Source organism: Artemia franciscana, chromosome 18 (assembly GCF_032884065.1).
Source record: "Artemia franciscana chromosome 18, ASM3288406v1, whole genome shotgun sequence".
NCBI lineage: Eukaryota > Metazoa > Arthropoda > Branchiopoda > Anostraca > Artemiidae > Artemia > Artemia franciscana.
Window position 1 is genome coordinate 25,751,738 of NC_088880.1, and position 26,974 is coordinate 25,778,711.

Below are 26,974 nucleotides of genomic sequence, written 5' to 3' on the forward strand. Positions count from 1 at the left end.
CTCTTTACGCTAAAGTTTGACAATTTGTCCCATTTTCTTAAGAACGGCTCCTGCAACACAAGGACCGTTTAATTAGAATAATAAGCTTTTTTAAATGTTCTAGAAAAACTTTTGAGTAAAGAGCACGGTATTTACGAGAGCGTAGCCTCCCTCTTATACGTAATAGTTTCTGTTCGTTTTAATTATTGTTGTTTCTCCTTACTTTCAGTTGAAGACCCGTTTTTTATTTAACAAGTTTAAAGGCTGTTCTTCACTTTTATGTGAAAAGAATGGCTCTATTTTTTTTGTAAGTACAGAAGAACAACTTAAGATAACTTAAGTGTCACTATGGACAACCTTAATTTTTTCAAGCCTTTCCCCTTCAGATATCTTAGATATTAGACCCCCCCCCTAAGAAAACTTTAACGGGATCCCATGTAGTAAACCCTTAATAATAGTTCAGCAATAATAAAGTTTTTTTAATATTGTTTTATCTGACATTCAATTATCATAGCTCTTCCATACTTTCCTTGGCTTTAAGCCATGATTCCTTTCCTTATTTAAAAAAAATAGCTACTAAATTCAGAAAACAAGATAAATAATTTTATTCAAAAGTCCTTCATGAAGTGACAACATGTATTAATTTTCGATGTGTTCTGGTCTAATGTAATCAAAATTTAGCCTTTCATTCGTCTTTTCAGCGCCAAGAGGACATGCTTTTTCTTCTAATTTAGTTCTACGATTTTCCTGAAAGTGTGAACTGTCTCTAAGCAAAATACGATTAGTACATTAATAAAAATCTGTTAAAAATTAAAACTAAAAATTCAAATTTAAAAATAAAATTTAAAAATTATAGCCTAAAAATCTGTCGACAGCTGGAATCGTACCCATTCTTCAAATTCAGAAACGTCTTCTTCGTCAATGGGTTGAATGTAATTATCAATAAAACTGGTATCATCTTCACTAACAACGTTAGCGTAAATATATTTTTTGGGGGTAGGAATGCATAAGTTTGCCGTGCGGCGTGGATGATCATATTCAAACAAGTCATCCATACCCCAGCTACATAAGGCGATTGCATAATTTTTAGGATCTTTTTCCTTCAAGTATTCTTCCTCCAAAGTACTTGGATTGCCCATTTCGCATTCGAATACATGTCCAGTCTTAATGGAATTTTCTTCAATTTGACTAGATATAGGTTGGCTGTCTTGCTTTGTTGGTTCTTGTATGTTTTTCCGAGGCCTGTCTTCGTCATTTTTATATCTTTTTTCGCTAAACGAATTTTTGTATAGAGTGAGATCTTCATCAGTCATACCTCGGCTACTTTTATGTAAAGGAACTAATTCAGAAGTAGCTAACATCTCACCAGTGTGACTAGAAACGCGTTTGCGTTCTTTCTCAGTCGGGGCTGTTTTGCTCTTCCTAGGTTTGTCTTTGTCATTCTTGTATCTTTTTTCACCGGACTGCTTTTTCCGTAGCGTGAGATCTTCGCCAGTGATAGCTGTGATACTTATATTATCAGAACGGTTAAAGTTAGGTTTTTTGGTTTTAGGTTCAACAAAAGTGTCTGCATTGTCCATTTTACGTTTGTTTGTAGCCTTATTCTTGCCGACACACTTTTTTGTCTCTTTAAGTGTTCTTGATATATCCGTCAACTCTACTTTGTCAGATCTTAAGGGCAAGTATAAAGGAACTAATTCAGAAGTAGCAAACATCTTGCCAGTGTGACTAGAAACACGTTTTTGCTCTTGCTCTGTCGGAGCTTTTCTGCTCTTCTCAGATTTGTCTTTGTAATTCTTGCGTCTTTGTTTACCACAAAACGTTTCCGATTTATTCGTTTTTGGCTGTTTATCTCTTTTTTGCGACATTTTTCTTTCTTTAGTATTTAACTACTTACTATAAATATGATAAAATTATCTTAGTTGCTTCGTTTTACTTAGTACATGACGTCATTGCTAATGACGTCACATTGTAGTTGTATGTCATAATGTTTTGTATATCATGAGAAACTTAATATGACGTCATTAATGGTTGTAACCTACGAGATATGACGTCGTCTTCTATGCCGGAAATTTCATTATATTACAATATTATTGTTTGTTAATTACAGAAGACACTAGATATCGAAACTCCTTTTGAAATGAGCTTTTGAATAGCTCTATACATTTTTCCAGTGCCCTGCTAATAGTGACGGAAAAAAACACATATTAGAAAAAGGACGGATCAGTATTACCAATAAAAAACAAAATTATTCTGATGAACCCCACGCCCATGTTAGGGTATCTGACAATGGGGATTCCAATTGTGCAGCTTTTGATTTGATCCGACAATATTTTTGTGGATTTTCAGGCTGTTTTTGATATTTTCAAATTTTTTTGTGGAAATACTGAGGGGGTTCAAGGGGGGAGGTTGAAACCTAAAACGTGCACCCTTTGGTCTAAACTCTCGCTAGAAGTCTTTTCAGTTAATCTTAAAGAGAATGGCAACTCTTTCCGTAAACATCCCTCATCTGAAGAAATATAAAGGGTTTAGACTGTGCATTAGGCATGGAAATTGAGAGTTGTTGGGGGAAGTCGCCTTTATTTTGAGTGTAAGTGAAGAAATAGACTTATAAACTTACTTTTTGAGACGGAGGACGCGTAGCGGCTTTTCCCCGGCACATCACATAAATATTAGACTTCAGCCAGTAGGTTTTAAGGTATTACACACATTTAAGAGAATCTACCAGTTTTAAAATATAAACTCTTAGTTATATTCTAACTATTTAAATTTTAAATTTTAATTTCTATTTAAAATATAATAGACAACTATTATGACATGAAACTAAAGATCAAGGCCAAAACTTCAAAATGGTTGAATATATTCGACCCCCTCCTCTAAAAAAATTTCGATGGGATACCATATTGTAAGCCTTTAATAATAATTTAGCATCAATATTTTTTAAAATAATATCTTCCTCTGAATCTTCAGCTATCACAGCTCTTCCATGCTTTTCGTGGCCTTTAACCTTGTATTAAAAATTATTAGTAAATTCAGAAACTGACAAAATGGATTTATTGCAAAACTCTTCATGCAAAAAAAGGAATGTCGGAAGATAGACACCCTGAAAAAAAAGAAAAATGTAATTTAAAAAAAAAATGAAAATATGTGTTTCGATGCATTTTGTTGGAGGAAAGATTATTTCACAAATCATCATAAAATTTTAAACAACTATATTAGACATAAACAGGAGCATAATGAGCTATATTTGATCTATTTTTGAGGGGAGCCCCTTCTCCAAAAAAAATAAAGTCTTCAAAATCCAAAATCTTATTATAATAAAAGTCTCTATGCTTTTCTAACCTAAGGGTGAAGTGGGGACAGCGAATTGGTGAGCAGCCATCGAGTAATGAAGTGAATAAGCTAAGCCTAGGTTTAGCCCAAGAAAGATGTAGGCATACAATTCCATTCGAGGAGCCGAGAAACTCTTACAATACCAAAAAAAAAACATCTCCTTTATGTTTCTGGGCTGAATGCACTCTTTCAGATTATATCTATAAAATTTCTAGAGAATTGTCATATATAAATATGTCATATAAAGTCATATATAAATAGAACACAAAATTTGCTTGTCATAAATTCTATAACAGAGATAGAATGCCTGTCAATCAAACAACCAGATTCATCTTATCAGAAAAGATGTGTGTTTTCGATTCATCGGTAGATAAACGCCTTCCTCCTTTTTTTATTGAATGACCAGTTAGTTCCTTTTATTATCTTGCACAAAAAATAACTTGAAAATGCCTAGAGAAAATGTTGATAATCAAGTCCAAAACCTGCTTAAAAAGGTAAATCTTCTTTTTTACCCGTAACTGTCATTTTTGAATGGGTGTACCCCCTCCAGCATTTCAAGATATCAAAGAAATATTGTATTGAAGTTGATTCGTTTCTTAAAATTTAAATATTCCAATGAATTTATTTATTGAATTTTTCTTCTTTTTTCTATAAAACTTAAAAAAAGATTCACATGCAAAGATGTGAATCGAAGCTATCATAAAAGTGGAAGTAAACACTATTAAAAGTAAAAACGGAATACACAATTTTTTTTTCATTGCTACACATTGGATGTTCTTTTCTAGGTTTTTATTTCATATTGGCCATTTTGTTCTGTTTTTACTTTTAATAATGTTTACTTCCACTTTTATGATAGCTTCGATCAGGCTGGTACCCAAGAGGCTTCTACCGTCTTCCATTGAAGGTGTATTCTAGAAAAATGGCACAAAAATGTATCTTTCCGTTGAATGTCTTTTTTAAAGAACTTACTCAGAGCTTTTCAGTTTTAGCTGACGGAACCTTCAGATTAGATTAAATTGACATGTAATTTTAAAATTTTACTATAATTGAAATTTAGATCAGATCTTTCTATGTTTAGAAACATAATTCTATGTTTTCATATCTGTAAATAACGATAGACCTTTAAACTATGTAAAGGTCCATTCACAATGAGATTTTACCAATACTGAGATTTAGCAAGTGCTAATTTGAGTCAATCAGAATTTTTCGACCAATCAAAATTCTATGAAAAATCTAATTGGTTCAAATTAGCGTAAGCTAAATCTCTGTATTAATAAAAACTTTATTTTGTATGGGCCTTAACCCTTTCTCCAGTAGCTAGGTAAACTGTGCCTTAACTCGTGCAACTTGTACTGAAAGGAAAATTAACAGAAATTCAGTAGAAGCTAAGTGAGAGCCTTTATTTTTCTTTATGCTCTAATCTGTTTTCCTTGGGCCAAAACAAAACTATAAACTAAGAAATATATGTATATATACACTAGTTTTTCCGAATTGTTACAAATTTCAAGAATTGTTACCAAAGCAGATAAAGGCAACACCTACGGTCGTAGCACATTCAGTCTACTAAGATCATAAAGTTAGAGAGATTAAATGACTAACATATATGAAAAATTACCTTTCGAATTCACACACACAAAAAAAAACTCAAGAAATACAAAAAGAGCTTAATGAGCTAAAATCAAAAGGTGAAATCACAGATCAGCTTTCTAAAAGACTCTCCGTGGGGCTGCACGATTCTTCGCTTTTATGGTCCTCCTATAATCCACAAGTCCAGTAATCCTCTTCTGCCAATTGTCTTCATTGAACTCTCATACAACAAAACACAAAATCGCAAAGAAAAGAAGAACGAAGACAACTACCTGTTTATTGTCCTCGTTCTTCTTTTCTTTGCGATTTTGTGTTTGCCATGATTAGCCAGTGTGGTCTCAGAAATTATTTACTCATACAACAAGGATAGGAAAATTTCTGTCAGATGCCTATTGCCCACTTGTTCAGACTCAAACACGGTATATTAAAAATTCCAGTGATTTTGCTTTAAAAAGGAAACAAATCTAGGTCACACAAAAGGCCGAACTCATTTTGGAGGAGAAGCTTAATGCTAACCTGGTTGTCTCTGATAAATTTACACTAACAATCCAGACACTTCTGTCACTCGCAATCCTTTTTAACAAAACTTCTTGCTGTTTCAATTATAGATGTACTTTTTGCAGACACAAATATGGGTTTCTAATGGGTGCCCTCTTTCACGGGCAGAAGCTGATCTTATCATTAAGAACTTATAGAAGAGGCTATCTCACGAAGTTTTATAAGTCAAAATTCTGGGGTCGTGTCAAAGATGACATTTTTTAACTGTTGGAAACATGGGGGAGGTTCTCTAGAATCTTTCTTTGATTTGCTTAATTCCGTGGATATGAAACTTGAACTTAATAAAGAATCTAAGAAGAATCTGAGTCTTCCTTTTCTAGATATAGGGATACACCAAAATGACACTAGTTTTGAATTCGAGGTGTACAGAAAGCCTACGCATAGTGATGGGTATTTAAATTACACACATAATATTCACCTGCTATGAAAAGAGGGGTAATGATTTGGTTAGTTGACAAAACAACACGTATACGTTAACCCCATTTTCTTGACTTGGAGTTTGAACAAATTAGAGGAGTATTATTTGGAAAATTTTCGATAATTGTCGAAAAAGCCTGCAAGTGTCTTGGCCTAACATGCATAGGAAAATTTTGATGATAACTACCACTAAGAAACGCATATTTATACGGATTACACAGTAATCTGTAATTTTCGTAGAAGTCATGCATGCGCTTTTATTTGTCCTAAGATTAGTTTAGAAATGGCTCGCGATTACCATATTACGCGGTGCTCTTCGGTCTGCAACTTTGGGCAATAAAGCCTTCCATATATAATTTTTCATCTTACCCCTAGGCTACTATTGGTGAAACCTAAAATAGCAAACTCGAACACATGAAGTCGTCCAACCACAATTGAATATTATTTTTCTTTATTTGCTGCTTCAAAGCCTACCTTCATGGATGAATTCATAGACCTTGTAACAAAAAATATTCAGATTTTACGGACATATCACTAAATAAAATTTAAGTGGATGGCCCGCCAACCGTGAATCTGGGAAGGAGGGGGCTCGGTCAAGAGACAACATCATATTTTTTGTATGATCATCATAAGTGTACTCCTAGAAGACACATACCCCGGGAAGTCTACCCTTTTGTTATCTCTGGGGCTTAGAAGACTTCATGCATGACAGGTCTATTACCAAAACGTTAGAAGTCTAACACCAACGATCCGCAAAACGTTGTAAGTTTAAATGGAGAGAAGATGCGAGGCCAAAATCACTTTACTTGCGTCTGCTTTCATCAGAGTATCTATTTTGAAGGTTCACTTTTGTAACACAAAAATTAGTAAAGATCATCGAAGGTGAGTACCCCATGGAAGGAGAAGAGGCAGAAATATGTGCTTCAAAGTATCTTCTCAGAGATCATCAGGGCTCTGAATGTAATCCTGAGAGTTTTATTGACCTAGCTCAAATAGTTCCCGCACACTAAAATTTTACCCCCACTAGTGCGACAAGCTATTCAGTTTTGTATTTATAGTATAGCAAACTTTAAACATGGATATCCAATAAGAAAGTATAGTCCGGTTCTCAAATATGAATTCTTAATAAAATGCGACATACAAATAGCTCTTTTTCAAATCCAACATAATTCTTTATTCGACACCCTGCTTTGCCCGTCAGGAAGGCTGAAAGTTAAACTATAAATTTACATGTGCTAGATGCCCTGTGTCTCGTAAATCTTGAATAGGTAGGGAATATTGAAAGGCAAGGCCATATCTGGCTTTTTTGTGGGGGGGGGTCTAGGGACGTGGTTGCGTCCTTTAAAATCACAACAAAAATGTATTTTGATGTATTTTTTTTACAACATTAAACATTTCTAAGTGGGGGTTAAATTCCCTAAGCCCCCCCCCCCCCCTGGATACGGCCTTGTCCGCAAGCCAGCGAAAACGCCAGAGTTCCTTACAATCAATGTTTCTCCCTTATTTTATTGATTTTCAGTCGAAGGTGTCATCTCTCTTAGTCGATGCAGAATTTTCTGCTAGGTTCTCAATCCTTATGGGCAACTAGGCCTCCTCCCACGCCACTTTTTTACCAAGATCTTCCAATAAAATTTGGAGACAGCCTTTTTGCTCAGCGTAGTTCAAAGACCCAATAACTATGTCTTTGGAGATAAAATGAACCCTTACAGCTCCTGGGGAAAGGTTTTTAAGTTATAAATTTACCCACTGTTTTATTTGTTATTGGGAAGTATGCATACATTTTTCGGGTGGGGAGGGGAGGGCTAATTTTCTGCTGGGAGAATTTTCCGTGGAGAGGGAAGTTTCCAGGGTGTGAAATTCTTAGGGGAAATTTTATATTGGGTGAATTTGCCAGAATTCCTACACGAAATTTCTCTATATGTCTTGCTTTCTCTTTACCGATTTAATTTTACGCGTGGAAATGTTAAGGGTAATTGTTAAGGGTAAATTTTCTCCAGGATTGAATTGTCCAGATAATATTTCTATGGGGAGGAGGATTTTTCTGTGGAGGTGGAGTCATATACCCTGGCGTTACTTAAAAACGATAAGAAATAAAAAAAAGTTTTTTCAACTGAGAATAATGAGAAACATCATAACTTAATACGAACAGAAATTATTACGTATATGAGGGGGGTTACCCCCTCCTCAATACCTTGTTTTTTACGCTAAAGTTTAAATTTTGTCTCAATTCTTTAAAAAAGATTCATGAAAAACAACTTATCTTATATATATATATATATATATATATATATATATATATATATATATATATATATATATATATATATATATATATATATATATATATATATATATATATATGTATATATATATATAAAAATAAGTTGTCTGTGTGTGGATCTGTGGATGGATCAGGTGACGTCACCTGAAAAAACTGGATCAGGTGACGTCAAAACTGAAAAAACTAAAAAAAGGCAAAAACTACAAAAAAAAACTAAAAACTAATAAAAAAAATAAAAAAGCTAAAAAACTAAAAAAACTAAAAAAAGGCAAAAACTACAAAAAAAACTAAAAACTAATAAAAAAGCTAAAAAACTAAAAAAAATTTTCATCTAAAAAACTAAAAAAAACTAAAAAAGGTAAAAACTAAAAGAACTAAAAAAGAAAAAAATAAATGACGACACTCAAAGAGAAAGCGACCAGGACAAAAGGAATGTTCGATTAGCAATCAACAAAGCACCGGGACACAGGGAGTATAAATGACGACCAGGACATAAGTAAAAAAAAAAACTAACAAAACTAAAAAGAAGGTAAAAACTACAAAAAAACTAAAAAGAAAAAAAAACTAAAAACTAATAAAAAAACTAAAAAATCTAAAAATCTAAATAAACTAAAAAAGAAAAAAAAAGGAAAAAAATAAAGGAGAAAAACAAAACTAAAAAACGAATGTATATACAGACCGGTACACCGGGATACAAATGACGACCGGGACACAGGGAATATAAATGACGACCGGGACACAGGGACACAACTACAACGGGGACACCGGGGGAAACAGGGGGATATAAATGACGACCGGGACACCGGGACAGGGAATGGTCGATTAACAATCACCATCAACAAAGCTCAAGGGCAATCATTAGAATCATGAGGTATAGATCTGAATACAGATTGTTTTCCCATGGACCATTATATGTTGCATGTTCAAGAGTCGGTAAACCTGACAATCTATTTATATGCAAAGACAATGGGACAGCAAAGAATGTTGTATATTCGCAAGTTTTACGTAGTTAAAACCATATATATATATATATATATATATATATATATATATATATATATATATATATATATATATATATATATATATCTATCTATATTCACAGGTGGGACATAGGGACACAACTACAATGGCGCGTAACTATTATGGCGCGTAACGACTTACGCGCGCGGGGGGGCTTGGGGGGGGGGCGCGAAGCGCCCCCACCAACTAGGTGTTGGGGTGGCGCGAAGCGCCACCCCAACAGCTAGTATATATATATATATAAATAAGTTGTCTGTGTGTGTGTGTGTAGAGTGACGTCATGTTTGTGTGTCGACTGACGTCATGTTTGTCGACTGATGAAATTACATACCGAGACACAAATGACGACCGGGACACAGGGAATATAAATGACGACCGGGAACCTCAAAGAGAAATTACAGACTGGGACACCCGGACACAAATCACGACCGAGAAACAGGGAATATAAATGACGACCGGGACACAGGGACACAACTACAAAGGGGACGCCGGGGGCACAGGCGGGATATATAAATGACGACCGGGACACAGGGATTGTTCGAATAGAAATTACAGACCGGGACACCGGGACACAAATGACGACCGGGACACAGGGAATATAAATGACGACCGGAACACAGAGACACATCATTAGAATAATGAGGTATAGATCTGAATACGGATTGTTTTTCCCAAGGATAATTATATGTTGCATGTTCAAGAGTCAGTAAACCTGACAATCTATTTATATGCAACATATATATATATATATATATATATATATATATATATATATATATATATATATATATATATATATATATATATATATATATGTATATATCTCTATTCACAGGTGGGACACAGGGACACAACTACAATGGCGCGTAACTAATATGGCGCGTAACGACTTACGCGCGCGGGGGGCTTGGGGGGGGGGTGCGAAGCACCCCACCAACTAGGTGTTGGGGTGGCGCGAAGCGCCACCCCAACAGCAAGTTTTTATATATATAGATAGATAGAATGGTTTCTATATGGTTTCTTATAGAAAAAAAACGGAAAAGATGTTAAATATTATTTTCTTTTTCAATAATAAACACTATGTCAATAAAAAACGAACAGAAATTAATTTCGAAAACCTTTCCGCAAAACAAGTTTTTCAAAGAAAAGTAAAGAGCTCCACTTAGCCAAGAATGGGTCGAAATAAAGTCAATTAACTTTCCAAACGCAAAACTACCACAGATCACCATCAATAAATAAATGAAACTCAAAACGAACAGAAATTATAATTAACAGCCGAGTCAAACTCAAAACGAGCAAAAACTAGACCTACGTTGCCCGGGCAACGTGAAGTGTTGCGGCAACCTTTGTCCGACTTTGCCGACTAAAGTGCTGCGAGAGCAACAATTTGGTTTTGTTTCTTCGCTATCGATCAGTAATCACATGATCAAAGGCTATCCCTCAGCGTTGAAAAAACAACAACAAAATAGTATCGAAAGAAGGGATTAAATTGGCTTGCAGCCAGTTGAACTTTATCCTTTTCAATCGTAGACATCGTGACAGATGGAAACTTGGAACAATATATTATATAATCTAGTTGGTATTATAAAGCTATCCGTAACTTTTCAGGATTAAAATACCATAGGTGACACTTATTATTACGAATCTACCTCATTGTTTTACGTTATCGTTTGTACCCGTTGCGTAAACACTTAACTTTTTCAGATTTAAAGAGATCGAATACAATGTGCACCAATTGTACAAATTTATATCCCAAAGTGAACAGATTCTTACTTACAAGCCCCTCTCGTGATAGACATCAAGTTCACTGGAAACAAATAAATGGGTACACCAACTAGCAAAAGTTGAAAACCCCTAATCGCTGAACATGATTGTAGCCCAACAGCCGATTATTACTTACAAGTCCCCTACATGTCTTAACACTGGAACCAAATTAGTTTAACCATCAAATGCACCGGAAACAAATAATAGGTACACCAACTAGCAAAAGTGGCAAACCCCTCATTGCCGAAGATGATTATGAGCTAACAGCCGTTTCTCGCCCAAAGTGAACCGATTCTTACTTATAAGTCCCTCTCCTGTGATAGGCATCAAGTTCACTTTAACAAATAAATGGGTACTCCAACTAGCATAGTTGCAAACCTTTCATCGCTACAGTTGACTGTAGCCTAACAGCAGAGTATTACTTACAAGTCCCCTGCATGTCTTACCACTGGAACCAAATTGGCTTTACCATCAACTACACTGGAAACAAATAATAGATACACCAACTAGCAAAAGTTGCAAACCCCTCATTGCCGAAGGTGATTATTACCTAACAGCCGACTCTTGCTTACAAGTCCTCTATATGTCTCACAATTTGTATCAGCCTAGATTTCGTTTCAGTGTACCTTACTACTGAAGTTGTCAACCCCTTGAGACTTTCAAACTGGTATACCTCATGAAAGAATTTTTCTACCAAAAAATAGATGTGATATACTTTGATCAGCTCATCAAGAGCTATTGATTGCTGTCGAAAAAAAAAATTATATCTGTCTTAGTTCAAAAGTTGATTCTTTTTGCCGTAGGCCAACTTTCTTTCTAACGTCACCACTTAGAAAGGAGCAAAGGATAAGCTCCAATTTCTTTAGCAATGAGAGAACTTTTAAAGTTTATTAGGCACATCTGATACCATTTCTCTACCGTAATCCCAAGTCCGGAAAACCGAATGATAAACTCAGCTGAAATCACGAACAGAAATGGGTAGAAACAATAGATGGCAGCACTTCCGGACCTGTGGGAAAATGCCACATTTTTGCTTCTGTAAATTTTTCTATTTATCACTCAAAGAAGATATATTGGCTGTGGGGCCGGGTAACTGCTGCATATATTTAACACTTATAGATTTTAATCCATCTTCGATTTGAAAGTGGTGCCTGCCTACTTGCCTGCTAGAACGGAGCTTTCCACTCGAAAGCAGAAACATGGTTTGATGAAACGAAAGCTTGCCTGCACAACTTCAGATACTCCTCTCTGACATAGGCTACATAACTCCACTTCACTTCGCACACCATAGGCTTTGGCTCGTGGACAAGCAAAAACCATCCTTTTTGGCCCCAGCCAAGAGTTCTGCGGAGCTTTCCAAAATATAATGTCATATTCATCAATCTGGCCTGAGGTCCACACTTTCCATAAAAACCACACAAGTTAGACCCTTACCAGTTTCCAGGAATAAGCTGAGATCGGCAGCATAGGAAAAAAAAAACGGGACAAAACCAAGGTGTTGCTCTCGCAACACAATTAACATGAGTAGGGCTGACAACCCCATGCCTTCTCAAGCCAAGATTACAATTTGTATTTTGTTGAAGACAGAATACATTTAAATTATTTTCACTTTCATATTTTAATCAGCAAAAAATTTCAAAACTTAAAGGGATAAGTATCAGTATACAAATATTAGGCTGACAATCCACGATCATTTCTTTGTTGTTTTTTTTTTTTTTTCTTCAGTAAAGTGCAAATTATGTTCTGGTCTTGGGATCCTTGGTGTATTTTGAACAAAATAGTAATATATAAAATTTGATCGGATACATTTGGGGGAAAGATGACACGGGGGGCTAGTTGCCCTATGATCACCTTTGACTCTTAAAAAGGGAACTAGTACTTTCAGTTTTCAATCAAATGAGCTCCTCTGAAATTTATATGACCACCCCTTCCATAAGAAACATATATTTTCCCATGGTATAACATACAACGCCTACCCCAGGTTCTAAGGGGTTGTGTCAACTCCAGAGTTTTTATCATCTGATGTTTAACTAATTTTAACAAAATAGCCATCTCAAAACTTTTAATGGACGGGTTTGGGAAAAAAGCAAATGAGGAGGGGGGAGGCTAGTTGCCCTCCAATCTGTTATGACTCTTAAAAAGTGAGCTAGAACTTTCAAGTTCCTATGAGCCGAGCCCGCTCTGAAGTTTATACGAGCACCAATTTCTTATAAACCATATATGTTCCAGAGTATAATTTACAATATCTGCTCCGGGCATTGGGGGTTGTATCGACCTCAGAATTGTATTATCTAATATTTGAACTATTTTTAGCAAAAAAGCTATTTCAAAGTTTTTCGGATGGTTCTAGGGAAAAAATAGCTTGGGGGGCTAGTGGCCCTCCGATCTGTTTTGAATCTTAAAAAGTGAACCAAAACTTTCAATTTCCTATCAAACGAGTCCCCTCTGAATTTTATACGAGTATCCCATCCTTAAGAACCATATATGCCCTAGGGCACAGCTTAAAACGCCTGTCTCCAGGCTCTGGGGGGTTGTCTCAACCTCGGAGTTTTTATTATCTGGTGTTCAAAGTTCAAGCTAATTTTAACAAAATGGGAATGTTAAAATTTTTATCAGTTTGGTTTGGGGAACCAAACCAAACAAAATTTTTTAAGATTCTTTTGAATCATAAAAAGTGAACTAGAACTTTTAATTTCCTATGAAATGAGCCCCTCTGAAGTTCATGAGAGCATCTCTTCCATAAGAATCATATAAGGCCCCAGGATGTAACTCACAACGCCTGCCCCGGGCTCTGGTAGGTTTCTTCGATCTAGGAGTTTTTGATATCTGAGTTTTGAACTATTGTTGACAAAATGGCTATTTAAAAATTTTTATAAGATGGGATTGGGATAAAAGGACGTGGGGGGAGGCTGGTTGCCCTCCGATCTCTTTTGACTCTTAAAATTGAACTAGAACTTTCGATTTCCTATCGAATGAGCCCCCTCTGAAGTTTAATCGTGCATTCCTTCCATAAGAAACAAACATACCCCAGGGCATAACTCAGAACGCCTGCCCCAAGGCTCCAGTGGATTTTGCCCACCTCGGAGTTCTCGTAATTTGATCCTTGAAACATTTTTTTAAATGGCTATCTTGAAATCTTTATTTAATGGGTCTGGAGAAAAAAGGCATGGGGAGCTAGCTACCCTCCGATCTTTTTTTACTCTTGAAGAGTGAACTAAAACTTTCAATTGCTTATCAAATAAACACCCTCTGAAGTTTAACCGAGCATCCCTTCCATAAGAACCATATATGCCCCGGGGCATAACTTAAAACGCCTGCCCCATGGCTCTGGGCTTTGTCAACCCCTGAGTTTTCTTTACCTGATGTTTGAGCTAATTTTAACAAATGGCTATCTCAAAATTTTTATCAGATGGCTTCGGGGGAAAAGAGCGTGGAGGAGGGCTAGTTATCTCCTTTGTGCTTTCACTCTTAAAAAGTGAACCAGGACTTTCAATTTCCTATGACAGTAGCCCCCTCCGAAGTTTATTCGAACACCCCTTAAATAAGAACCATATATACCCCCAGGACGTGACTTCCAACGCCTGCACCTAAGCTCTGCGGGTTTTGCCGACTACAGGGTTTTATTATCTGATCTTTGGACTATTTTTTAACAAAATAATTATCTCAAAATTTTTATCATGTGTATTTGGGTAAAAGGGCGTGGAGGGGGCTAGTTCCCGTCCGACCACTTTTGACTCTGGAAAAGGGCACTAGAACTGCCGATTTTCAGTCAAATGAGCCCCCTGCGAAGTTTTGTGCGATCACCCATCCATACAAAATGCCACTGGGGAAAAAATAAGTAATAATAGACACCTTGAAGCCTTATGGCCTTTACTATAGGCAACGCTGTAGCGTCGTCTCTGATAGTGGCTTTAAATATCGATTCATGGATGTTCATGCATGCTAAATTTGACGGCGTATTTTTATCGGGATTGTCCCTTGTAAGTTGTTTTCCTTCTGTTTTCTGTAATTATGTGAACTTTTTTAGGGATGCTTAACTTCAAATTCGAAACAAAAAAATATTTGGAATCGCCATTAAAAGATGATTCTTTGATTTAATTTTACCAATATTTAGGTTTTTGTGCTTTCCTTATTAATAAGGATCGCTATTTACTTACCATTTATTACTATGAAGAATTTGATTCTTTTTTACTCCAACCAAATTTTATACAAGAAATATTTGTGAAAATTGGAAAGGGGTCACTCAGTCGCAAATTAGAATTCATATTATCTCTATTAACGGCCAAACCTATTGGCAGGCAACCAACCATTGGCCGACACATATTTTTTCATGTTTTCCCCCACTCTGCTCTCTTTGCTTTTGTTTCCTATAATTACTTTACAGTTCCCGATTTTCAGAGGGGCTATGGACCCCCCCCCCCTGTGGGTGCCGATGACAGGTATGAAAGGTAGAAAAGGAAAGTAACTGATTTGTTAGATGTTGACACCTGGGGCTTAATTTGCGATGGAACAAAGGGAACAACTTTCCCTCCCAGGCTTCAGTTTGCCCCCCTCCCGAACGAAGGCTGCCCCCGAGCTGAAATTTAGTGTACAAAAGGAGAAAATTGAAATTAATCTCATTTGTTAGATGTTGATACCAAGGGCATGATTTGCTATGGATTGGAGAGGGACAAGTATCCATCCAAGGCCTCATTTTGCCCCCCTTTCCTCTACCTAAAACCCAGTTTGCCACCCCAGCTTGTTTCTTCAAAAATCTTGTCAAAACTAAGATAAGCCTGTATACTTAAAGCATCCACAGAAACGAGTCAGTTTTCTTTAGTATATCCATTCCTTTTTTGTTACTATATGACTCATTTTTCTGTTTTCACTGTCACTTTAACTTGTCTGTTAAACTGTTTAGTGAGATGAGAAACATCAATTTATCTTTGACAATTAACTTCCAAAGTAAATCACTCTTTAATTACATCTACAGTATTATCCAGTTTGAATTGAAGCCAAAGCAAGTGCAAAAAAGGGAAAGAAGTTAGCACAAAGATGAATTAAGGCTTAATGAAAACCTAAGGAGTCAAGAAGATAATGAAGCCAAAAGACAAACCTGAAGACCACAAAGCTTAATTGTCAAAAGATCACAAACGCAAGTGGAGTTTTGGATCAAGGCAGGGGCATTTTTAGGGGTAGGAAGAAGAGTTCAAGGCCATATCCAGGGGGGCTAGGAAATTTGAGCCCCTTCCCCCGAAATGTGTGTCCAATACGTAAAAACGTAACAAAATGAATAAAAAAATTGATGCGTTCTTTTCCAAAAATATTGTACCCCCCCCCCCCAAAAAAAAATCTTTTGAATACCCCCCTCCCCCCAAAAAAACATCTTGGATACAACTCTAGAGTCCCAGATTCAGAAATTTTAGTGGCACAAAATTTCGAATAAATAATTTAATGGTTATTATCATTTTGTAATTTTTTAAATTTCATGTTTATTATAATATAGCGGAGGGCTCAGTTGGGAGTATGTATAAGCTTTTTGAATTTGAAATTTTATTTTTATCATATCATCATCACCGCTCTTAACGAGAGAACTAATTTTGCTGAGGCTAACAAAGATCCGATTTAGATAAATGGAAAATGTTGTTAATTAATGAAACTTTTCATAATAAACGAAATTTTATTAGAATTTGGCCTAAAAGTTTTGAGAGATGGGAAGGGGTGCTAGTCAGATTTTGCCTCGGGCATAGGAGAGACCAGAACCAGTATTGAATGTAGGCAAATTAAGTTAGGTTTTCGACAGCCGGGTTGTGCACCTCTAAATTTTTAACTGACAAGAAAAGGAAATTATGTTCTTACTGAATATTTTTCCATTTTTTTTATCTCTTAGCTTTTCTTATAATCTTTCTAATCCTGTTTCTTACCAGATAGTATCTATCCTGGTCCGTATTACTTCCATATCATAGGCAGTGCAATAGCACTGCCTAAGTAAAGAGCAATGTGAGCACAATATATTACTGTTTATTTTTTTTTTTGGTTTTAGACCAGGGAACTTCGTATCGAAGAAGTTGTCGTAGAACCTTCAAAAAGGGCTCATTTGATTGGAAATTGAAAGGGCTAGTGCTCTTTTTAATAGTCGACAGTTATTGGAGGGCAACTAACCCCTCTCCCATGCCCTACATTTCCCCAAACACATCCAATCAAAATTTTGAGATAGCCATTTTGTTCAACGCAGTTGAAAAGTCTGGCTATTGTGTATTTAAGGATGGCGACCCCCCTACAGCCGTCAGCGTAAGGGTCGTAATTTATGTCCTGGGGGCATATATGGTTTATATACAAAGGGTAATCTTATAACCTTCGGAAGGGGCTCATTGGATTCAGGTTGATCGGAGGGCGAATTCCCCCTCTACACCTCGTATTTTCCCAAAATCTACCCCCCAAAAAGCGACTGAAGGACAACTAACCTTCTCCCGTGTCCACCATTTCCCCAAAGACATCAAATCAAAATTTTGAGTTCAACGCCAATTTGTTCAACGCAGTATATGTTCCCGAAGTGCATCAGATAAAAACTTTACGATGGCCATTTGTTATCGTAGAAACTTCGAAAGCGGCTGATTCGTTGGAATTTATAAGGTCTAGTGCTCTTTTTAATAGTCGAAAGGGATGGGAGGGTATGCTAGCACCCCTCTTACACCCACTATTTCCCCAAACACATATTATAAAAATCTTAAGACAGCCATTTTGTTCAACGTAATTGAAAGGTCTGAAAATTATCTATTTGATGACCATTTGTTGTCGCAGAAAATTTGAAAAAGGCTCATTTGATCGGAAATTGAAGGGATTAGTGCCCTTTTTAATAGTCAAAAGTGATTGGAGGGGAACTAACCCCCCTCAAACGCCTACCATTTCCCCAAACACATCCAAACAAAACTTTTAAATATCCATTTTGTTCAACTTAGCTAGAAAGTACTGAAAATATTTCTTTGGGGATAACCAACCGTCCCCCTCCGCCTCGGGCAAGGATTGTACCTTATAAGGTTTTTATAGAAAGGGGGTTCGCTGGATTGGAAATCAGAAGTTCTAGTACCCTTTTTAAGATTCAAAGTGACCCGAGGGTAGGTACCTCCTCCCTCTACACATCGTACTTTCCGAAAATGCATTTGATAGAAATATTTAGATGGCCATTTGTTGTCGTAGAAATTTCAACAAGGCTCATTTGATTGGAAATTTAAAGGGCCTTTCCTAATAGTAAAAAAATAATTGGAGGGCAACAAGCCCCCCCTCCACGCCCATCAATTCCCAAAAACATGTCCAATCAAAATTTTGAGATAGCCATTTTGTTCAACATAGTTGAAAGGTCTGGAAAGTATGTCTCTGAGGATGATCCCCCCCCGCAAGAGCTCCCAGTGCAAGGATTAGAAGCTATGCTCCAAGAGCATATAAGGTTTTTATTGAAAGGGTTATTGTATAGAGTCCGGAGGAGGCTCATTGGGTTCGAAATCAGATGTTCTAGTTTCCTTTTTAAGAGTCAAAGTGATCAGGGTCATCCCCCTCCCTGTACGTTTTGTTTTCCACGAATGCATCCGATAAATTTTTTGAGATAGCGATGTGTTTAAAAATAGTCCAAAGATCATATGATAAGCCCTTTGGGTTGGACAGAATCCCCCAGAGTCTAGGGGTAAGGGTTGTAAGCTATGCCCCAGGAGCATATACGGTTTTTATGGAAGGGGTGGTCGTGTTAAGTTTAGAAGAAGCTCATTTGATTTGAAATATGTACTTCAAGTTCACTTTAAAAATAGCAACTAGACCCCCTCCCCGACATTCTCTTTTCCCAAAACAAATTCAATTGAAATTGTGAGATAGCCATTTTGTTACCAATAGTCCAAAAAATCATATAACAATGTCTTTAGGGTAGACATAATCCTCCAGAGCCCATGGACAAGGGTTGTAAGTTATGTAAGTTATGGTTGTAAGTTAGGGTTGTAAGTTAAGTTTTTATGGAAAGGGTAGTTGTATAAACTTAGGATTGGATGGAGCTCATTTGATTGAAAGTCGGAAGTTTCGCTGCCCTTTTTATGAGTCAAAAGTGAATGGAGGGACATCAGCCCCCCCCCCCCAAAGTCGATCATTTCCCAAAACGTATCCGATCGAAATTCTAAGAGAGTTATTTTGTTCACCATTGTTGAAAGGTCCAGTATTGGGGATGTCAACTTCCCCAGTCCTCAGGACAATAGCCATAAGATAAGACATTCGTTCACTGGTTACAGGTAGCAAATATTGTTGAGAATGGTATGCATGTTTTAACTGTACTTTCAGACACGACACAGGGTATTCCAGGTGAGCCTTACAGAGAATGTTGAGGGGAGAGTTGAACTAAAACACGCTAGGCATATACAGATTGTGCATTGAACATTTCAAGCATATTTTGTTTTCAGTAAAGCACAAATTCTGTTCTATTCTTGAAAAGGCATGAGTGTTATCAGCCCTACTCGTGTTAATTTTTGCTCGTTTTGAGTTTCACTTTCTTATTAGTTGTAATTTCGGTTCGTTTTGAGTTTCATTTATTTATTGATAGTGAATTGTGGTTGTTTTATACTTTATTTTTACTCATTCTTGGCTTAATGTAGCTCTTTACTTTTCTTTCAAAAACTTGTTTTGTTGAAATTTTTTTTAATTAGTACCTAAAGAAGTGGATCTAGTGGATGGAGATGGTGTGCTTCGTTGTTCTAGTTGATAAACCTGAGAAACAAGCAGACCCATATTCAAAGGTCTTTCTGTTTCGTCTCTACCTCTTTCTTCCGTTGAGATGCTACCCGAAATAAGTTATTGTGTACGTGTCAGATCTAAATGCGATTGATGTGTCGGTTAAATTGTTGGAATTAGTTTCCAAATGATAGACACTAGCTTTATTAAAACAAGAGAAAGAAAAGAAAAACGAATAAGCAAGTCAGTCTACAGATTAGAAAAGATTATTTATCTGCTTAATGACTGGCTATATGCCTTCTTGTAATAAGTATTAGTTTACTTTCAGATTTTCATGAAGCCCAGTTTTATTGACAGAGTGTGACAGAATGATGGAACTGCGTATTTAAATGATCTTTACGGTTTTAATGGGCTATGATTCATATCTAGATCACACACACATGTATAAAGCTATACTTACAAGCCAGAGTATTCTGTACAAACATTCGAACTGTGCACATATGCATGCAAGGGGGCAGAGACGGTCTTAGGGGAAGGACAGAGGGGGAACTTTCCCTGGGCCCTGAAATATTAGGGGTGCAAAGATTTCAAATAAATAATATAACGATTACATCCATTTTTTATTATATTTTTTTTATTGAGATAAAGTACACGGCACAGTTAATAAACGAAAATAATGAGCAAATCAATAGTTAATTAATCGAACAAAATAATTAAAAATAGATAAATAGTGATGATCAAATACTTAAATCGTTATGACAATTTAAACAAATAAATTAAAATAATAAATAACAAACAAACTAACAATTAATTAATTGAAAATAATTTTGTTAATAAATGAAGAGTTTGTTAAAATTAGGACTGAAAATTTTGTAGGAGACAGGGGGGTGCTACTCAAGATCCTGCCCCAGGGCAAGAGGGGCCAGAACAGCCATCATAAGGGGCTCATATGGGTTCGCCCCCTTCCCCGTCCCAGTTCTTTTAGTCTTTACAACTTTTTCCTCATTTTAGTTTTCAAAGCATTCACTTATTCTCTTAATTCGACAAAGTTGATCTCATCATAGGATTTGAATGCCCGAATGAGATCGTGTGTGCGTGCCTGACCATAAGCATTTCGTAATTACATTCTAAATCATTCTATTCAATTAAACTTTAAGTAAGTTTAGCCTTGTTCATTGGAAGACCATCAATGAGAATAATTAATTTTAATTAAAAACATCTTATGCATAGAAAGGTGACCATAAGCTCTCTAAGAAATATGAAGTCAAAATAAAAGAAGTTTGGAACAAACCGAATTGATAAATTGAAAATATTATTTTCATTTATTATTTATATATATATATATATATATATATATATATATATATATATATATATATATATATATATATATATATATATATATATATATATATATATATATATATATATCAAAAGATGATTGTTTAATTTAATTTTACTAGTATTTAGGTTCTTAAGATTTCTTTATTGATAAGGATTGGTATTTGCTTACCATCCATTACTATAAAGAATTTGATTCTTTTTTACTCCAACCAAATTTTATGGAAAATGTTTTTGTGGAAAGCTGTGGAAAGGGTCACTCAGTCGCAAATTAGAACTCATATTATCTCTATTAAAGACCAAAACTATTGACAGGCAACCAGTCACTGGCCAACACACAATTTTCCCATGTTTTCCCCCACTCTGCTCTCTTTCCTTTTTTTCCTCATAATTATTTTATAGTCCCCGGTTTCAAGAGAGGTCTTGGACCCCCCCCCCCTGTGTGCACCCGTGACAGGTACGAAAGGTGAACAGGAAAATCAATCTGATTTGTTAGATTTTGACACCCAGATTTAATTGGTAATAGGGCAGGGGAAAAAATTTCCCTCCCAGACCTCAGTTCACCTCCCTAGACTGAAGGCTCTCCTCAGCTGAAATTTGGTGTACGAAAGGTGTAGGCTAAATAAAAAATAATCTGATTTGTTAGATGCTGACACCAGTGGCATAATTTTTCTATGGGGCAAGGGTTTGGCGGGGGGGGGGCAATTGTTCCTCCAAGACCTCATTTTGCCCCCTCTTCCCACCCCGAGAGCCTAGTTTGCCACCCCAGCTGAAGTTTAGCTTCCCCAAAAATCTTGTCAAAACTAAGATAAGCCTGTGTAATTCAAGCATCTACAGTACGGGTCAGTTTTCTTTAGTATGTCCTTACTTTTTTTTATTATATGGCTCATTTTTCAGTGTTCAATGTCATTTTCACTCGATTTGGGAAAATTGGCTCCAACCTTGCACCCTCCCCCTCAGCATTTTTGAAGAAATTACGTCACTGGTTGACATCTTGAAAACTAGTTGAATTATTATCGTTACAATCCTAAGCGAAGAGATTCTTACAAAAATAACAATTGAAAATACCTTGTGACAGCGCAGTGGATTAGACTGAGCCTATTGACAATGGGTCTGCAGGTTCAAATCCCGCGTGTTACAAGGAAGAATTGCTAGTTGCTCTTTTTCATAATTTTTTCTTTCATGTCAGCTATTTTCATGTTTTTTCTAAATTTAATTTGTAAGGTGATTTTCTTATCTAGATGAATAAAACACAAGTTTTTTTGTATGTTTACTATTAATGAGTAGCCTTATATAGGCATTCTTTAGGTAGTCCTTTTTTTTGCAAATTACAGCCACAGGCCTGTTGCAAAATCTCTTATTATAAAGGGAACAAAAACTTTAAGAGCAAAATCGAAAGTTTTTTTCTGTCAAACCCTTTAATGGGATGAGAAACGTCAATTTTATCTTTGACAACTAACTTCCAAAGTAAATTCAAATAATGACGGAGGGATCTATGCATTTAAATTATCTTCACGGTAAAGTAGATAATGAAGCCAAAAGACAATCTTGAATACCACACAGCCTAATTGTCAAAAGATCACAAACGCAAATGGAGTTTAGGATGAAGGCAGAGGCCTTTTTAGGGGGAAGAAAATTTTAGGGGCGCAAAATTTTAAATAGATAATATAACATATATAAACATTTTGAAATTGTATTATTATTAAAATAAAGTATACGACACGACTAATAAATGAAAATAATGAATGAATTATTAATTAATCATTTAAAAAAAATAATCCAATAATGATGATTAAATAATTAGATCATAAATAATTTTGAAAATATAAATTAGAATAATTAATATTAATTATTTAATTAAAAAAATTATTTGTTGATTAATTAAATAATTTTGTTTATAAATGAAATTTCTGCTAAAATTTGGCCTGAAAATCTTTATGGGAGACAGGGGTACGCTAACCAATATTTTACCCTGGTGCAAGAGAGGCTAGAACCAACCCTGAAAGGGGCTCATGTGGGTCCACTCCTCTTCCCCTCCAACTATTTTAATCCTTACAAATTTTTCCCTCATTTTCCATAGTTTTCAGAGCGTTCACTTACTTTCTTAGTTCAACAACGTTGATCAATCGTAAGATTTGATTGCCCAAAATGAGTTCATTTATACTTGCCTGACCAGAAACATTAAGGAATGACAAAGTAAATCATTCTATTCAATTAAACTTTAACTAGGTCTTGTCTTGTTAATTGGAAAATCTCCGGTACAGTATTTTTCATATAGACATTTTTTGGCTGTTCGGCAAGGGAATACTGTGCTTGTAAACTGTTATTTGCCGTGTAACACAAATACAGTGTTATCCCTGAATGCTTATTCGAAAGCTTGCACACAGCTGCAGAAGTTTCTTAAGGACATTAGTTCAAACGGTCTACAGTGGGTTGTTTTGGGGGATATTAATACTGATTTAAACGCAATTCCCCACGTTTGGAAACGTTTCTGGATATTTTCCCTAGCCCGTACCGTGTTGTCAAAGATGATATAGGTTACAAGTACGTGCATCGCACCAGGTCGACATCAAATATTGATCATTGTGTATTAAGTGCATGTCTAGTTTCTTCTCTAGTTCATGTTGACGAACATTACTGCGACATTGACCACCTTCCCATTTCTTTGACACTTTCTTTACCTTCAGTTTCTTATGCTAATGCCCCAAAGAAGAAAAAATACCTCGAAAAATCAAATTGGGAAAAGGCAAATTGGAGCGTTCATTTAACAAAACTTGCTTCTCTTTTGTCTACTATGCGTGTGCCTTATCACCTTTTGCAACTTAGTACACCTTTCCCGAATTAAAAAAAAAACTTTATTTGAATATTTATAATTTAAAAATAGTTTCTTGTTTGAAGCAAGCGGAAGGTGTGACAATGCCTCTTGATCGATATCGCATTAATACTCGACAACCAGTGTGGAATATTCACCCAGAGCTTAAACCTATAAGAAATAAAGCGAAGTTTTGGCTTCGAATTTGGGTAGCGTGTGGCAGACCTCCTTCGGATATAGTGTTTGATATTAAGCAGTCAGCAAATATTGCTTATAAAAAGCATCTCAGAAAAACCCGTCTTAGAGGAAAAAATTTCCCTAAGAATAAGAAAGATTGGAAAATTGTTTCAAATAGTTCCAAGTTTGATGAATATAATACTCAATGTAATACTTCTTCGTCTCGATGGCTGTCACACTACTCCCAAATTTTCTCAAAATTAAATCATTCTTTGCATCCTGTGTATAGTAAGCATCTCTTACCTGTTTCGTATGACCTTATCATTAAGTCAGTGAAGCGGCTCAAATCGAAATCATGTGACATCGATGGTATTTTTGTTAAAAATATTCAGCCTGATTCAAAAGAACTGATGTTTTATTTGCAATTATTATTTCAAATGTGTTTAATTAGTTCCATAGTTCCTGACAGTTCCCTCTCTAGAACTGTTACATCAATACTGAAACGTGGAAAAGATGCCTTTGCTTGTTCTTCTTATCGCCCCATTACAGTCACATGTACGTTAAGCAAGATTTTTGAATATGTTTTACTTCCGTCAATCAATGAGAGCGCATGTTATGGAGAAAATCAGTTTGGGTTCAAGCAAGGAATAAGTTGTGCACATGCCCACAGGGTACTCCCGAATGATCTTCATCAAGCCTCTAAACGAGATGACCAAGTTCATTTTTGTTCGTTAGATATTTCTAAGGCGTTCGATAGTATTGTTCATAGTCAAGCTTTGTATTCTCTTTCTGTAAGTGGTGTAACAGTCATGCATACTTGAGTTTAAAACTAAATGAGACTCATGCAAAAAAATATTTTAGTCCATTGTCGTGTACGTCAAGGTGGAGTGCTGTCACTTTATTTTTTCAAGATGTGTATTCATTATAAGTTATCGGCACAAGCATATCGACGGCTTACCCCATATCACGCGCTCATCCATTTGTTCTGTTGACTTTTTTCCTTGTTGATTTTGGTGTACTTATTGTGTTATACTTTTGTACCTTTGTTCTCATCCGTTTGTTCTGTTGATCTTGTTGTACTTATGTGTTTTTCTTCTTTTCTTGCGTCGTTTTCTTTTCTGATGTTTTTTTCTGTTTTCTCTCTTTTTACTCTACTATCCTCACATTGTTTTGTGCAGTAGGTTATAAATAAATTATAATTATTATTATTATAAATGAGAATAATCAATTTTAATTAAAAACATCTTATGCATAGAAAGTTGATCATAAACTATCTCTAAGAATGACCAAGTCGAAATTAAGAAGTTTGGAACAAACCTAATCAATGAATTATATAGTTTTTCTATTATGATTGCTATTATTATTATTGCCATTATTATAATTGCTATTATTGTTATCATTATTATCATTATTATAATTATTGTTATTCATATTATTATTGATATTGTCATTATTATTATTATTATTATTAATATTGTTATTATTATTATTATTATTCATATTATTATTATTATTATTATTATTATTATTATTATTCATATTATTATTATTATTATTATTATTATTATTATTATTATTTTTATTATTATTATAATTATTATTATTATTATTATTATTATTATTATTATTATTATTATTATCATTATTATTATTATTATTGTTATTATTATTATTATTATTATTATTATTATTATCATTATTATTATTATTATTATTATTATTATTATTATTATTATTATTATTATTATTATTATTATTATTATTATTATTATTTTATTATTATTATTATTATTATTATTGTTATTATTATTATTATTATTATTATTATTATTATTTATTATTATTGTTACTATTCCTAATGTATTATGTATCAATTGAAGATGAAGTATTAAATGGTTAAAATCAGTAAAGACTATAAAATCACCTAAGTCCTTGTGTGATGAGCCTCCATGATGGCAGCTGTAAATTTAGAAAATTCTTATTGCAACGGCTGACAAAGGGTGTGTTATATTCAACTTTACGGATGCCACAATGCAGCGATGCAGATGCAGCATATGCATATGCAGCTTGTAGCTGCATACTGTGTCTCAATACAGATTGAGCTTGGCATATCCATAAACCGTATGGCATTCTTCTCGACAGCCAGAAGAACCTTCAAAAGGAGTATACTAGTAAATGAGGAGTCGTGTGAGCAATACTATGAAATTATCACAAATAAATCTTCTAATAATATCATTCTCCTAAATAGAAACTGTAAAGCTCGTGTTAGTCTACGCAAGATATTAATTAATATTCTATTAATTACCTCAGACGGTCGTTTTCGCAATCAAACAGTAGCAATAGGAAAAAAGAAATAGTCGTTTTCTAACAGTGGTAGATCTATATTATAAGGATTTTGAACTGAAAATTATATTGGATTTGACGTAGATAACTTCGAAGACCACACTGCCTTTCCATGACGAAAGTAAAACAGTATGTGTTCGAAATATCCAGTTAAATAATTTTATATTTCACTGTCAATAAAAAGGTATCATCCCTATTTTGAACTGTTTTACTTTCGTATTGGATTTGACATACTTGCGCATTAAAAATTGCATTATTTTCTTGACTATTGTATGCCTATTTAGGTACTCGGTATCCAAAGATATTTAATGGGTGTATCTAAAGATATTTCTAAATAGGGGGGGGGTAGTTTCAATATTGCAAAAAAGATATGAGTTAAAAACTCCGTATTTCTTTTCTATCTCAACATGTTGAACGGGAGATCTAAGACGAGGCTGCAAAATTTAACCTGAAATACAATTTGTGTTTGCACTTATCCCGTGCATGCGCAAAGGTTTTCAGCTTAGGTAAATTCCATGGAAAAAAAAAATACATTTCAAGAAAAAAAAAACTACACAAAAAATCATAAAGCTAACTTTATGGGCAAGAAGCCCGTTCGTTAAGTACATGAGACATAGCATGGAAGTTTTACAAAAGAGTGTAAAAACTTGGCAAAAGGGAACATTGCGCTGGAAATG

General features: G+C 35.1%; 1 protein-coding gene and 1 long non-coding RNA gene across 3 annotated transcripts in view; one reads left to right on the forward strand and one right to left on the reverse strand.

Annotated features, from left to right (window-relative positions):
- Positions 1–569: 569 nt before the first annotated feature.
- LOC136038810 (uncharacterized) lies at positions 570–26,104 on the reverse strand. Its single transcript, XR_010620310.1, has 2 exons — positions 25,879–26,104; positions 570–726 (listed from the first exon to the last, which is right to left on the reverse strand). It is a non-coding gene; the product is annotated as an uncharacterized LOC136038810 (long non-coding RNA).
- LOC136038805 (harmonin-like) overlaps positions 3,698–26,974 on the forward strand; it is a 156,489-nt gene continuing 133,212 nt past the window's right edge. For both annotated transcript variants that reach the window (XM_065722187.1, XM_065722188.1), the window contains exon 1: positions 3,698–3,806. In XM_065722187.1, the coding sequence (XP_065578259.1) occupies positions 3,759–3,806 (48 nt within the window). In that variant the 5' untranslated portion in view covers positions 3,698–3,758. The remainder of the gene's footprint in view (positions 3,807–26,974) is intronic.